The sequence below is a fragment of the Pleurodeles waltl genome, chromosome 2_2 (assembly GCF_031143425.1).
Source record: "Pleurodeles waltl isolate 20211129_DDA chromosome 2_2, aPleWal1.hap1.20221129, whole genome shotgun sequence".
Taxonomy (NCBI): domain Eukaryota; kingdom Metazoa; phylum Chordata; class Amphibia; order Caudata; family Salamandridae; genus Pleurodeles; species Pleurodeles waltl.
In genome coordinates this window covers 1,026,751,848-1,026,766,263 of record NC_090439.1, presented here as the reverse complement: position 1 = coordinate 1,026,766,263, position 14,416 = coordinate 1,026,751,848, and the positions used below count along the sequence as shown (strand labels likewise).

Here is a 14,416-nt window from a genome sequence, read left to right as displayed (position 1 = left end):
CACACATTGGCTGTAGCATGTGCAGTGTATTGAGGTACAGCTTGTGTTACGTACATCCTCAATCACTTTTGTGTTTGTAAAACACATTTTCCTTTTAAATCTTATTGTTATCCAGTTTTGGTCCTGAAGAGACACAAGAACCACGGTCTCTAAATGCGTCAACCAATAGCATTCAGGGAGTTGTGAAATTCAGCCATCATTTCAAGGCAACCATATCAAAGAAGGAGGTGTCTTGGGTACAAATAATGGGCAATGCAGCCCTGTACTACGCATTGAAACCAGGAGTCTTTGAGTACCAAAGCATGTTACTCTTTTAACATGAAAAAACAGGACTGGTTAAATGAATTTCATACAAGATTTGAAGCAGGGTATTTGAAAAAAAACATTTTTCCGGTGTTAGTATAGGGACTTAGACAAACGAGAAAAATTACATTTCATAATTTGTCTTTCACATGTAAGGGCTGAATCTTATAAGTTTTTGGTGTTTAAATAATGTATGTATTTTGTTTTGCAACTTTTGGGTGTGTTTTTCTGATGATGATACGACAATTGTGAAAGGGATAAATTAAATGTTTTTTCAGTGACTTAAAATCATGAATTGGGGTCAAGCGAATGAAGTTTCTTGCTCGTGATTAGGAATATAGATGTGAATCATATCCAGGCAAGGTACTATTTATGTTTGTTTAGTTAAATGTGGCTCAACCTAGCTGGGTAAAGGGACCAAACCCTTGGTGATTATTTAACTTTCTAAAAGTGGCATTTTCAAAAACTGCAATTCAGCATCCAACATCCCCCTAAAAGAGGATCTTTCATTACAATTCCAAAGACATCAAACATGATCTGTTTACTTGTTCCCTTTTGAAAGTTACAGCTCAGTAAATGTAATAAGGTAAGTCCAATGTTATCCTAAGGGAGGAGCAGGCCTTGCAGTACTCAAAAATGGATTTATGAGCACCAGGACACGTAAAACATAAATACATTGCCCCCTGCCCTGTGGGCTATTTAGGGCCTACCCTAGTGGTGACCTACATGTATTAAAAGGGCAGGTTTGAGCCTGGCAAAAGGTGTCAGGAATAAGGCTGTGCGTGGTCCATATCCCACCTGAAACTCATGCACGGATTTGCAGCACCTTATGCGCACCACTTGTCATCCCCTCTTGCTCCAAAAGTGGCCATCAACGTCGTCTGCCCTTTGGTAAAGCTCATGTAGCTGCAGGGTCAGGACATTGGTGGACAAGATGCATTTATCAATGCTATCCTATGAAGGGACTACAATTCCCATGTTCTTCGAGGCAGCAGCCATCTTGGGGTGTGGCAGGCCTATAAAGCCCAGCCACACCCAAGCACGTTGCTCACTATTTTGAAGACTTCAATGCAGTCAGACCTCGTGGGGGTTCCTCTGAAGAAGAGCAGATTCCTGCATGGCAGATTGACAGCAGATCGGAGTATCCTTGTTTCCATGGTAAATTCACATACGAGTAGGTTGTACTCGTAGCGGTAAGGTCTTGATGAGCCCAATCTTGAAGGGCGTTGTTACTTCCAAAAGGTAAAGCGTCCTTTAGCACAACAAGCAAAGCGTTTCAGTCCGCATGACTAAAGCACCCTTGGCATGGCAATCAAAGTGCTTCAGTCCGCATGAGTAAGGCACTCTTGGCACAGCAATCAAAGCGCTTCAGTCCGCATGAGTAAAGCGCCCTTGGCACAGCACTCAAAGCTCTTCAGTCCACATGAGTAAAGCACCCTTGGCACGGCAATCAAAGCGCTTCAGTCCGCATGAATAAAGTGCCCTTGGCTCAGCAATCAAAGCGCTTCAGTCCACATGAGTAAAGCGCCCTTGGCACGGCAATCAAAGCGCTTCAGTCCACATGAGTAAAGTGCACTTGGCACGGCAATTAAAGCGCTTCAGTCCGAATGAGTAAAGCGCCCTTTGCACGGCAATCAAACGCTTCAGTCCACATGAGTAAAGCGCCCTTGGCACAGCAATCAAAGCGCTTCAGTCCACATGAGTATAGCGCCCTTGGCACGGCAATCAAATCGCTTCAGTCCGCATGAGTAAAGCGCCCTTGGAACAGCAATCAAAGCGCTTCAGTCCACATGAGTAAAATGCCCTTGGCATGGCAATCAAAGCGCTTCAGTCTGCATAAGTAAAGCGCCCTTGGCTCAGCAATCAAAGTGCTTCAGTCCACATGAGTAAAGCACCCTTGGCACGGCAATCAAAGCGCTTCAGTCCGCATGAGTAAAGCGCCCTTGGCACAGCAATCAAAGCGCTTCAGTCCACATGAGTATAGCGCCCTTGGCACGGCAATCAAATCGCTTCAGTCCGCATGAGTAAAGCGCCCTTGGAACAGCAATCAAAGCGCTTCAGTCCACATGAGTAAAATGCCCTTGGCATGGCAATCAAAGCGCTTCAGTCTGCATAAGTAAAGCGCCCTTGGCACAGCAATCAAAGCGCTTCAGATAAGACAAGTGAAAAGCGCTTTCTGGCATGAGGAACAAACGCTTCAGATAAGACAAGTGAAAAGCGCTTTCTGGCATAAGGAACAAAGCGATTCATGTATAATCATCAAAGCGCTTCATGAACAATAAACAAGGCGCTTCTGCCCAACGAATAAAGCGCTTCAAGTTCAATGAGTAAAACTTTCAGGCCTATAGTTGTAAATGTGAAAGCATTTTTAGAGATAAGCAAATTATAGTTTCATTGTTTTTTGGAAAGCATAATATGTGAAAAGCATATTTAAGTCTTTGAGAATTTCTAGGCTGTGATCAAACGTTTATGTTATGAATGCATAGTTGTTACAGGATTGATATTCAGAGTATGACCATAGTATAAAGCTCTTGCCATCTCTTGGTTCTGAGGTTGTAGTTTGTTCTTGTTCCATGATTCAAAGAAGGGCCTTCACCCTCACTTCAAAAAGGGTCTCAATCTGATATCATGGAGGCACCTTTAGTCAAGAGTCTATTGATGAGATATACTGCTATGAATGAGTATATGCATGTTTGTTCTAACCTTTTCTTTTCAGATCTCTCTCCCTGCAGTTCCCTACCCTAATTCCCTTCCCCCCGCCTGGCTTCATCATAACTCTGTGCTATAATAGCTTTCTGAGTTGGTGACTCCGGGAGGTGGGCCTTTTGTTCAGCAACATGCAGATCCAGAGGAAAGGTCACTGTGAGAAAACGCTTATTTTGCCAGGTTGAAATGGTTGTTTAAAACTGCACATACAGGCTGCAGTGGCAGGCCTGAGACTGGTTTGCAAGGCTACTTAAGTGAGTGGCACAAGTGCTTCCAGCCCACTAATAGCATTCAATTTACATGCCCCGGGTACATGTAGTACCACTTTATTAGGTATTTATGAGTAAATTGAATATGCCAATTGGGTCCAAGCCAATGTAACCATGTTTTAAGGAGTAAACACACACTTTAGCACTGGTTAGCGCTGGTAAAGTACACAGAGACCTAGGGCCAACAAAAACAAGATCAGAAAAATATGGTGGAGTAACAACCACCCTACGGCTGCTAGGTCTAACCCGTGTCTCCCCCTTTCCCAGCTGAAAGTGGGGAGAACTAACCAACCTCCAGGGAGATCTCATCACTAAGGCAGAAGAACCTGGACAGACTCTCAGTATTGAAGTGGTCTAACACAGGGCAATGTTCTACCGTGAAGTCCATTCCCTGTAGTGAGATGGACCACTTTAATAGTTTTGGGTTCTCACCCCTCATTTGTATAAGCCAGCTGAGGGGCCTGTGATCTGTCCGAACTCAGAAGTGAGTCCCAAACAGTTATAGTCTCAGCTTCTTCAATGCCCAGACCACAGCAAAGGCTTCCCTTTCAAGCACACGTCTCCCCTGTTTCCTGAGAAGTAGCCCTCTAGAGATGAAAGCTACAAGTTTATCTAGGCCCTCCTCATCTAGCTGTGATAGGGCTGCCCCATATCTTGCTCTGAGGCATCAGTCGGCACAATGACTACATGGGAGTAATCAGGGGCCTTGAGCACAGGGTGCCGTGCACATGGCCTGTTAGCAGGTTTCAGAGAGTTTCTGACAGCCCTGTGTCCAGATCACCTTCTTGGGGTGCTTCTTGGAAGTCTGCACAGTTAAGGGGAAGCAGTGGTGCCTGTCCCTTAACAAACCTCCTATAGTAACCAAAATGGACACGAGGGTGCATTTTGCACAAAGAAAATTGCGCTACATGCAGTAGAATACAAAATGCAGGTCATCAGCTGCTCACTCTCACTAGGTTCTTTGTCCCTGTGCTCCTGGTCTAGTATGTTTTATGCCAAATTACTCAGAACTATGTGAATGACGTCATGTTATTATTTTTCATCAAAAGATAACGTAAATTACCAAAATGGCGTAAGTAGAATTTTACACAGTCCTAGTTTTATCTCATCAAAAATTAGTAATCCAGGGCATCCTCGGGGATGTAAATCATAAACATGTACTGTTTTATCCACTGAAATCACAAGTGAATAGCAGTATTTTTCTGCATTTCAGCTCTCACCCATGTGCCGTCTTTTGCTTTTGCCAAAATAATAACATCTTCGTCTGTTAGAAAGTCCAAATTAAGAATTAAGAAGCTCATAACTGATTCCAGTAAGTGCATTGAAAAGTACAGAGCTTACGTTTGGATCAAACCATTGCTTGCACATGACTATTGCCTACTGTACTGACTTTTTACTAATCATTGCGAAAGATCAGCACAGAAAAATTGACGATCATGACCCGTACTAAGCTAACGTGACCATACAAGACAATACCTCAAATGAAGTTATGGTGCATTTCAAGTGTAATCTGAGATCCACGATCTTGCAAAATATCAAGTCAGACTCGAGGGCCCTCTAATTCAGACCGCATATTACAACTGTGACTGAAAAACAGTAAAGAACATTCAATATTACAGGCTTCCAAATGATAACGATAAATCGTAGAAACAATTAAATGCTGTAATTTTTTTAAAGCAATACCTCAGGCAGGGAATCCTATACCTTAGTGTGTGTAACTCACGTGCTGATGACGTTCACGTTAGGTGCCATCTTCGATGGACAAAAAAACATATTGGCCTGAATCCTGACAAGTTGTAAAAAAGAATTCACTCTCTGGCCTGCTACATACAAAACATCAAAAGGTAGCTTTAAAACACCTAGGATCAGCTCTGTCCTTATAATTCATATTACCCTTGGGTTTCTATTTCATGATAAAATATTTCAAAATTGTGAGTTAGTATTTTCCAGTGTCATGAATCATTTTTCAATGTTAAACCACTTCATTAATTACATCTGTATTTAACTAGCCTGTCTATTACAACAATCTCAAAACTGTCTGACACAAACAACATTTGCTCCCTCAAACATTAAAATATGTTACATTAACTTACCCCTTGATTTAGCAGAAGCTTTTTAAACGTATTCCTGGCAGCAACAAAAATGTGCAAATTCCAACATATGAATAATGTCATCAGCAAGTTTTCAATATCTATAGAATATAGCGTCGATGAAAGCAGTAGCTAGGTGCCATCTTATGTCATAAATCAACAGTTGTTACAAATGAAGTACCAAAAATTTCCCATGCCATCTGATGTTAGGGAGCTAAGTGACACATGCCTGGTAGGTGCACAGTGTCAAGCCTTCGTGCTGAATAAATGGTCATAATGTGATACTGTGGTGTATTGTAGGATTCTCCAGAGCCAGCCTAAAGAATCCTTAATAGTGTCTTTATCTCATTCTTGGGCCAGTCTCCGGCTTTACTTTTTGGAAGCACTGAGAGGTATATGTAGTACAAAGATATGACGTATCAATTCGTGATGAAGCTAAAGACATTTTCAACTGAAAGGATGAGGTGGTATCTTATTTTTTACATCTTAAATATAATTATTGGTATTTTCTTCCTAAGATTCCTGGACACCTCGCTCGTTGACATTGACATACAAGCAACATATGTACGTGTAATGGTGAAGGGTAAGGTAGGTAATATTTCTGTTATACAAATGTATGTTAGCATTGCAGCGTTTTGTTGACCATTGTTATGAATCTCAATATGTTTTTAATATTTTATAAATTGTCAAATAGATGGGGATGGACTTAGTCTTCATTCCATTTGTAACAAGTGTACTTGTAAATGAGTTTGTTGACAATTCCATCTTTGATGTGTGTTTTATGCAGCGTTGTATAATTAATGGTGAAAAGGCAAAGTGCAAGAAGCTCAAACATCATCTAGCAGATTGAATCATTAATTCTGATATTTCACGGATTTTACTGTGCAGATATTATATGTGATGAAACAGTGTAGTGGTTCCACACTTGCATGAAATGCAATTTTATTTCGGCTGACTGGATTAATAATGTTTGAAATGTACACATGAGAAAAAGTACATAGAAACTTAAGAGTAGAAGTTAAGCACTGATCAATTACATGCCGATACAAGCTTTTGAGTCAGCTGTGACAGTATAGTAGTCGTCCCAACATGTACAGATTAGTTTCCTGCATGACCATCTGCCTTCCACCCATGGGGGAAAACATACTATTGAATATCAGGACAAGGCTGTCTTACCGTAGATAAAGATCATTCATAAGTACAGGTAGGTCTGGATCTCTTGGAGATCAACACCAATGAGCAACACCTCCTGCGACACCAAATGGCCTCTCTTGAAAGCACTGGCAGCATGCTGGTCGTCTGATTCTCACCTTTTCTATAGGGGATCCTTTCTTTCGACCTCCGGAACCAGCACCGGTGGATCCTCTTTTGGAGTCTGTAGGTTTCCAGTACTGACCAAGCATGAATTAAATAATATATACCAATTGTGCCAGCTGCTCTCTCTAATGACTGCACTTATGTATAGCTGTTTGGAGAAGCTGTATTCTTCCACTGTAGGGTTGAAACCCTCTACTGCTCGTTAGGTGTGTGTAAATGATAACATAACAGATATTTTGCACAAACGGAAGTCCGATGAGAAACCTTTTATTCTTTTTGCGACAGGATTTCAAAATCCCATAGAAAAACATAGAAGAAATAAGTTTTTTTCAATGCCTGGAATTTCCAGAATTATGCTTTGGTAGTATCCACCAAGCTAATTTGAGGGGAAGGTCCCTTTTCCATATTTGTTCCCTGTCTTACTATAAGGATCTATTAACAGTGTTTCCCCTGACAATAAGCCATCTGTGGAAAGCCTGGCAGTATTCTGTACGGGAAATCTGTACGGGAAATCTGTTCCACTCGACAACCCTATGTTCGCTGTATAATCATTTAATTATAAACCAGTTTAGACACAAACAGATCCCTGCACCATTAGAATGATGCAAACGTGTATTACTTAAAGCATGTTAAGAAGTTCAACTGTGAAAAGTGCATGATTATTAATCTTACCATTGAATGTGTATATACTTAGCATTACATAGACTTGGTTTGCAGACAATACTGATGCCATTCAAACTGACCTGTTGGTCGCTGGCTACTGCATACTTACTCTGAACAGGAATGGTGGTATCCTGGTAGCATGACATCAGACTATTCAGTGTACGGAAAGTGTAGTCTAAGCTCATACTCTGATGAATTTTTGCAAGTACAACCCACTGTTACTCAGTCATCCTAACAGCCCACATAATTTGGTTGATTTGTTAATTGAATTAGTGTTCTCAAAGAGTATTAATGTATTTATATTGCAATTTTAATGTCTGCCTAGGATCTCCTGTGTACATAGTTTAGTTTCTGACACAGTATCAATACTGGGCTTAATATGGCTGGAATAGGAACCCATCCGTGACAGAAGACATAGGCCCTTATTATGACTTTGGTGGTCTTTTTCAAAGACCACCAAAGCCACGGGCATCAGAAGATCTCCAGTGCTGGTGGTCTTCTGCCCACCATATCATGAGTACTCTCGGATTTCCACCACACTTTGGGCGGAAATCAGGCAGTAGTCGTGCTGGTGGGCGGAGGCACGCTGGCGGTTCCACCACCTGCCCCGCCCCGCCAGTAGGACACCGTCTACCATATTATGGGCCATAATACGGCCTGGCGGCATCCTGCAGGCGGGGCGCTGCTGGAAGTGGAAGCGCCCCTTCCCTGCCGGATGACCTTCTCCCCGGAACAGGTAAAGTGATCGTCCGACAGGGGAGGGGGGTGGGAGGGTGGGTGTTGTTTGTGCATGTGTGAGTATGTGGTGTCTGCATGTGTGTATGAATGTGTGTATGCATGGTTGTATGCTTGTCTGAATGTTGAAGTGAGTGCCTGTCTGCATGTAAGTGTGTATGCGTGTGAGTATGCATGTTTGGATGGGTGTGAGTATGTGTGCCTGAATGCGTGTATGAATGTTGTTGGGAATGCGTGTATGTATGGTGTGAGTGAATGCATGTATGTAAGTGTTGGTGAATGGGTGTATGCGTGGTGCATGTGGGTGTATGTGTTCAGGGAGGGGTTGGGGATGGGGGCCCTATGTCTGAAGGGGGTGGGGGGATGGAGGGGTCTAGTGCTTGCTGGCGGGGTGGGGGAGTCATCTACCGGTGACAGGGAAGAGATTCCCTGTCACCGGTAGCCTTTTCACCATGATTTTCGTGGCAGTGCTACTACAGCGGAAACTATGGTGGGAGGTCGGCTTCTAATACCGCCGGCGGTCTTCGGTGGACCGCTAGCTCGGAGATGCTCATCTCCGGCCTGGCGGTTCCGACCGACATGGTGGTATGAGTGGAGATGTGGCAGGTTGGCTAACGCCAACCCAACACACTCATAATGTGGTGGTCTGTTGGCGGTGGGACCGCCACATTTACCCTGGCGGTCTTCATAATGACCACCACAGTCTAGAAGCTGAATTCCAAAGACATGAGGATAGTAAGGTAAATGAGAGAGAGCACGCTTCCATGGACGTGTTACTTTGGAATTCTGTGAAAATGTGCTTCTTTTTTTTTTTTTAGTGCCTCTTCCCCTACTTTTTTTTTTTTGTCAGTTAGACTCGTTATGTCCTCTTGATGAAGCCTTAGTCTTTTGCTAAAGTTATCACAGATCATGCAGTGGCACGACTATAGTGAAAACCTAATGGGACCTGGTGCCAGTGCTCAACAGGCAACTTCAACCACATGCATTGGATGATGTCCTCTTCAGGTCCAAAATCAGAAACTACACTCGGCCTTCCTGACCAAAACCTGGTGGAACGAGTCCTCGGCCCCTGACATCGCCATCGCCATCGCCATCCCCGACGGATACAAGATCACCAGAAGAGATCGCACCAACGGAATCGGCGGAGGAATAGCCATCGCCCACAAATCTTCCCTTAAGATCCTCACCCACACGGACGACACCCTCAAGTCAGCCGAACACCTCCACTTCCAGATTCACACGGACCCCAACACCACCCTCAGAGGAACCCTCATATACCGTCCGCCAGGACCAAGAGCCCCCTTCAGCGACACCGTCGCCGACCTCGCAAGCACCCACGCCCTCGCCTCTCCAGACTACATCCTCCTGGGAGATCTCAATTTCCACCTGGAGAACAACAATGACGCCAACACCGCAGCTCTGACCACCAACCTCTCCAACCTCGGACTCCGTCAACTGGTCAACACCCCCACCCAAATCGCAGGACACACCCTTGACCCACTCTTCACTTCAAGCAACCACATCTCTTTCAGCCACACCTCCGAACTCCATTGGACTGACCATCACTGCGTACACTTCACCTTCAAGAAAAAAAACGAACACCACCGCACCCCCCTACCGCCTCACCGCCGCTGGGGAAAAGTCACCGAAGAACAACTAGCCAGCACCCTCGCCAAAAACCCACCACCCGACCCCACCGACCCGGACTCCGCCGCCATCAACCTCCATCAATGGATCCTCAACTGCTCCAACATCCTAGCTCCACTCAAGAGACCCACCGCCAAACCAAGATAAGAAAAAAACAGCCTGGTTCACAGACGAACTGACCACCTCCAAACGCACCTGCCAGAAACTCAAGAAAAAATGGATCCTCGAGCGTACACCCAACAACCTTGCCACCCTCAAGGAAACCAACCGCAAACACCACCAACTGATCCGACTCGCCAAGCGCTCCCACTTCACAGAACGCCTCAATAACAACGCTCTCGACTGCAAAGAACTCTTCTGCATCGTGAAGGAACTTTCCAACGCCAACGTCAATGACGTCCCTCCTTCCCAGGAACTCTGCGACGAGCTCTCCACCTTCTTCTACCAGAAAATCGCAGCCATCCACGACAGCTTCAACACCTCACCTCCGCCGGAACCAACCCCCAGCAACTCCTCCCACGCCTACCGCATCACCACCTGGACTCAAGTAGATGACGCCGAAACACGAAAAACCATGAACTCCATTCACTCAGGATCCCCCGCTGACCCCTGCCCACATCACGTGTTCAACAAAGCCGACGCCACCATCGCCCCCAAACTCCGCAAGATCATCAACCTGTCCTTCGACACCGCTACTTTCCCGGACAGCTGGAAGCACGCAGAAATCCAACCCCTCCTCAAGAAATCCAAGGCTGACCTCAACGATCTCAAAAACGTCTGTCTGATCTCCCTCCTCCCTTTCCCAGCGAAAGTCGTCGAGAAGATCGTCAACGCACAACTCGCCCACTTCCTAGAAGACAACGCCATCCTAGACCCCTCTCAATCTGGTTTCAGACGAAACCACAGCACTGATACCGCACTCCTCGCCGCCACAGATGACATCAGACAACAAATGGACAACGGCGAAACCTCAGCCCTGATCCTCTTAGACCTATCAGCCGCTTTCGATACAGTCTGCCACCGCACCCTACTAAACCGTCTCCACGAGGCCAGCATCCAAGACAAAGCCCTCAACTGGATCTCATCCTTTCTCTCCGACAGAACTCGGAGAGTCCGACTCTCACCCTTCCGCTCCAAAGCCACCAACCTCATCTGCGGCGTCCCCCAAGGCTCCTCACTCAGCCCAATGTTGTTCAACGTCTACATGGCCCCCCCTCGCACAACTGGCCCGCCAACACAACCTCAGCATCATCACCTACGCCGACGACACCCAACTCGTCCTCTCCCTGACCAAAGATCCTCTCACCGCCAAAACCAACCTCCACGAGGGACTGAAATCCATCGCCGAGTGGATGAGCAACAGCCGCCTGAAACTCAACTCCGACAAGACGGAAGTCCTCATCCTCGGACGCACCCACTCGGCCTGGAACGACTCTTGGTGGCCCACCGCCCTCAGCCCGCCACCCACCCCTGCCAGCCACGCACGAAACCTGGGCTTCATCCTCGACTCCGCTCTCACCATGTCCAAACAGGTCAACGATGTCTCCTCTTCCTGTTTCAACACGCTCCGCATGCTCCGCAGGATTGTCAAGTGGATTCCAACAGGAACCAGAAAGACGGTGACCCAAACCCTCGTCAGTAGCAGACTCGACTACGGCAACGCACTCTACACAGGCATCCCAACGAAAGACATCAAACGACTCCAGCGCATCCAGAACGCAGCCGCCCGCCTGATCCTCGACGTACCCCGCCGGTGTCACATCTCCCCTCACCTGAAGAACCTCCACTGGCTCCCCGTGGAAAAGAGGATCACCTTTAAACTCCTCACCCACGCACACAAGGCACTCCACAACACCGGTCCCACCTACCTGAACTCCAGACTCAACTTCTACGTTCCCTCACGTCAACTACGCTCTGCCAACCTCGCCCTCGCCATCGTCCCCCGAATCCAGCGCAAGACCTCTGGCGGCAGATCCTTCTCCTACCTCGCCGCCAAGACCTGGAACTCTCTCCCCACCTCTCTTCGCCAGACCCATGACCTCCTCACCTTCAGGAGACTCCTCAAGACATGGCTCTTCGAACGTTAGCAGCACTCACACCCCCCAGCGCCTCGAAACCCTAACGGGTACATAGCGCGCTTTATAAATCTTTTGATTGATTGATTGAAAGAGTGTGAAGTTTTTTTTGTACTTAATGAAGGGTCAGTGGATACTTAGTCTTACAGGAGGTCACTACGAGCATGATATGTTGCATGATATGTTGCATATGTACAAGTATACGACCTGTGGCTTTGGAAAGGATCAGAGTGTACAGGTTAACAGACTATAGACTCAACTGATGGTTTTGGAAAGGTGGCAGCTTTAAATACCTTTAAAAGAGAGGAAAAGCGCTACAAAATGTGTGACCTGCTAGAGGTAGTAGATAGGCGGAGTACACATGACTCTAATATATATGTATAGACCAACAGCATAATGAAGGGAAGAAGACAGGATGCCTGTTGTCTTGCCTGGGTAATCTGGAGAAAGACAGCATGATTATTAAAGCCATTAGAACTCCAGATTACAAAATAGACACAGCACAGGATGATATCATTAACACGGAGTGGTGCATGCTAAATGTTGGGTCTGCCACTGACTATACAAATAACATACTGTATGAGTCAACCATTCTCACTTTACCAATGAATGAAAGGGAGGAGTTAAGGCAGACAATTACAATGAACGAAATGTTAAATACCAGCAAAACCCTGCTGGGAACAGATGTTGACAAGTTGTTTCGCTGACTTTAATAAAACCTTTCTTTTGACTCCCAGATTACTGATAGTATACAGCAAAGGATTCCAGAGTGGAAGATTACCTGTGAAGAATGGGGCACCACAAGGCAGGAAAACATAAGCAAATTAGCCCACAAAGGGCATTCCTGGTCTCTCTTTGGTCAGGCTCCAGCTGCTTATTTTTATTTTGCATTTCTTTTTTTTTGGGGGGGGGGAGGGTGTTGCAGTCTCTCCTGGGACATCCACAGCTTCCTATTGTGTTGGGGTCAGCATGGGAGCCCTAAGGCTCCCACAGCCCTGCCTGCACCATTTAAATAGCTTTAAAAAAGATATATACTACACCTATCCCCTTGGCCTTGGCCCACCCCTGAGGAATTTTAATTAAAAATGGGTGCCCTGTACTTTTTTTGTTCGTTTTCTCAGGTCCACCGGAGTACTGTGGGACAGTGAAGTGCTTTAAAAAAAAATATTTTGGTCCCCCGTGACCCCCCTGCCCATAAAGGCGAGGGAGTCAGGGTATCCCTTCCTGGCCCCCTTTTTTCAGGATAGGGAACAAAGTCTCTGAGTCCTATAACTGCTGCTGCAGCATTTCTTTTCATCTTGTGGTCAGCCAGAGCCCCCTCAGCAAATCAGAACGCTTGAATTCTTCAATTTCAGCCTACAGGTACAGATGTCTATACATTTTAGATCATAGTTTCTCAAAAACTACTGAATGGATTTACATCAGATCACAAAAAGCACACTTTCTGGGTGAAGTTCTAGTTTTCTGCCAACTTTGGTTTGATTCTGTTCAGTCATTTTGGCTATACCACTGTTCAAAAATCCCTATGAAAATTGTATGGGGAAATTATGTTTTGGGACGCCACCTTTTTCTCAGCCCCCACTTGATGGATCACCACAAAACTTTATAGGAAGGAGCTGCGATGTACAAACCTTTTTTGGGGAATGTTTCATGGAGATGATAGAGCATAAACAATATCACTGATCACAAATAGAACAGAATGCAGACGTGGAAAAGAATATTGTTTGTTTACAGCACTGCAGAGAGCCTGGTACATCTCAGACCAGCAACTCTGCCGAATGAAACATGCACTCAATATATATATGTTCAAGACCCCGTTGACTATAATTGAAACAGATGACTCAGGAAACAAACAAATTACAGTGGGTGCAAACATCCTTGAAAGAATGTGGCTGTACATGTTCTTAACAGATTTGCCACTTTTTGACTTCTCCTCTTTCCCTCATTAGTTTTAAATATAAATTAGAAAAGGCCTAACCAGAGACTTTCCAGGGTAAAATCACGTAACTCAGCAAAATGTCCTGCAGACCTCAGCTGTCTTCTCCTGCAAAAGAACAAGCCTTAAACCTTGAGTTTTTACAAGACCGGAAAAAAATAACACTATTCATCAATTCCTGAGTGTCAGGAACATTTGGAGGTTAGCTGTATGTGAACAGATAAGCATTTCTCAGAAATAGAACAATACTTACACGGATCAGCTAATGAACAAGAATAAGTAAAACGCAGAATAAATAAGAACTGGATGAAACATAGAAATTACTCTTTCTCTATCCTTCTTTTTGAACTAATATTCAATCATATGTTAAACTTTAATGTATTTCTATTTTTGTCATATCATATATTTCATCACAATTATCAAATTATATGGCTCCTGGTCTTGGCATCATCTCCTTAGTAATTTGAGGACAACAAGTAACCATACAGGCTGGCAAACAGCTCGGTAACAAACTCACTAACGGACAACCTCCAACTAGTAGACCCAGTATTATTAGTCCCCATTTAAGCAGGACTGTCCACAATGACCCGTGAACCAAATGACAGTGCTATTTAGTAAAGTTACTAAACATGCTACAGCTACTTCTGGGTTTAGATTAGCTATTCCCACGGATAT

General features: G+C 45.0%; 1 protein-coding gene across 3 annotated transcripts in view; it reads left to right on the top strand.

Moving 5' to 3' along the window:
- Window positions 1-14,416, top strand: part of DNAAF11 (dynein axonemal assembly factor 11) — a 210,929-nt gene that overhangs the window by 119,146 nt on the left and 77,367 nt on the right. For all 3 annotated transcript variants that reach the window (XM_069220770.1, XM_069220771.1, XM_069220772.1), the window contains exon 9: window positions 5,887-5,956. In XM_069220770.1, coding sequence (XP_069076871.1) covers window positions 5,887-5,956 — 70 coding nt within the window. The remainder of the gene's footprint in view (window positions 1-5,886; window positions 5,957-14,416) is intronic.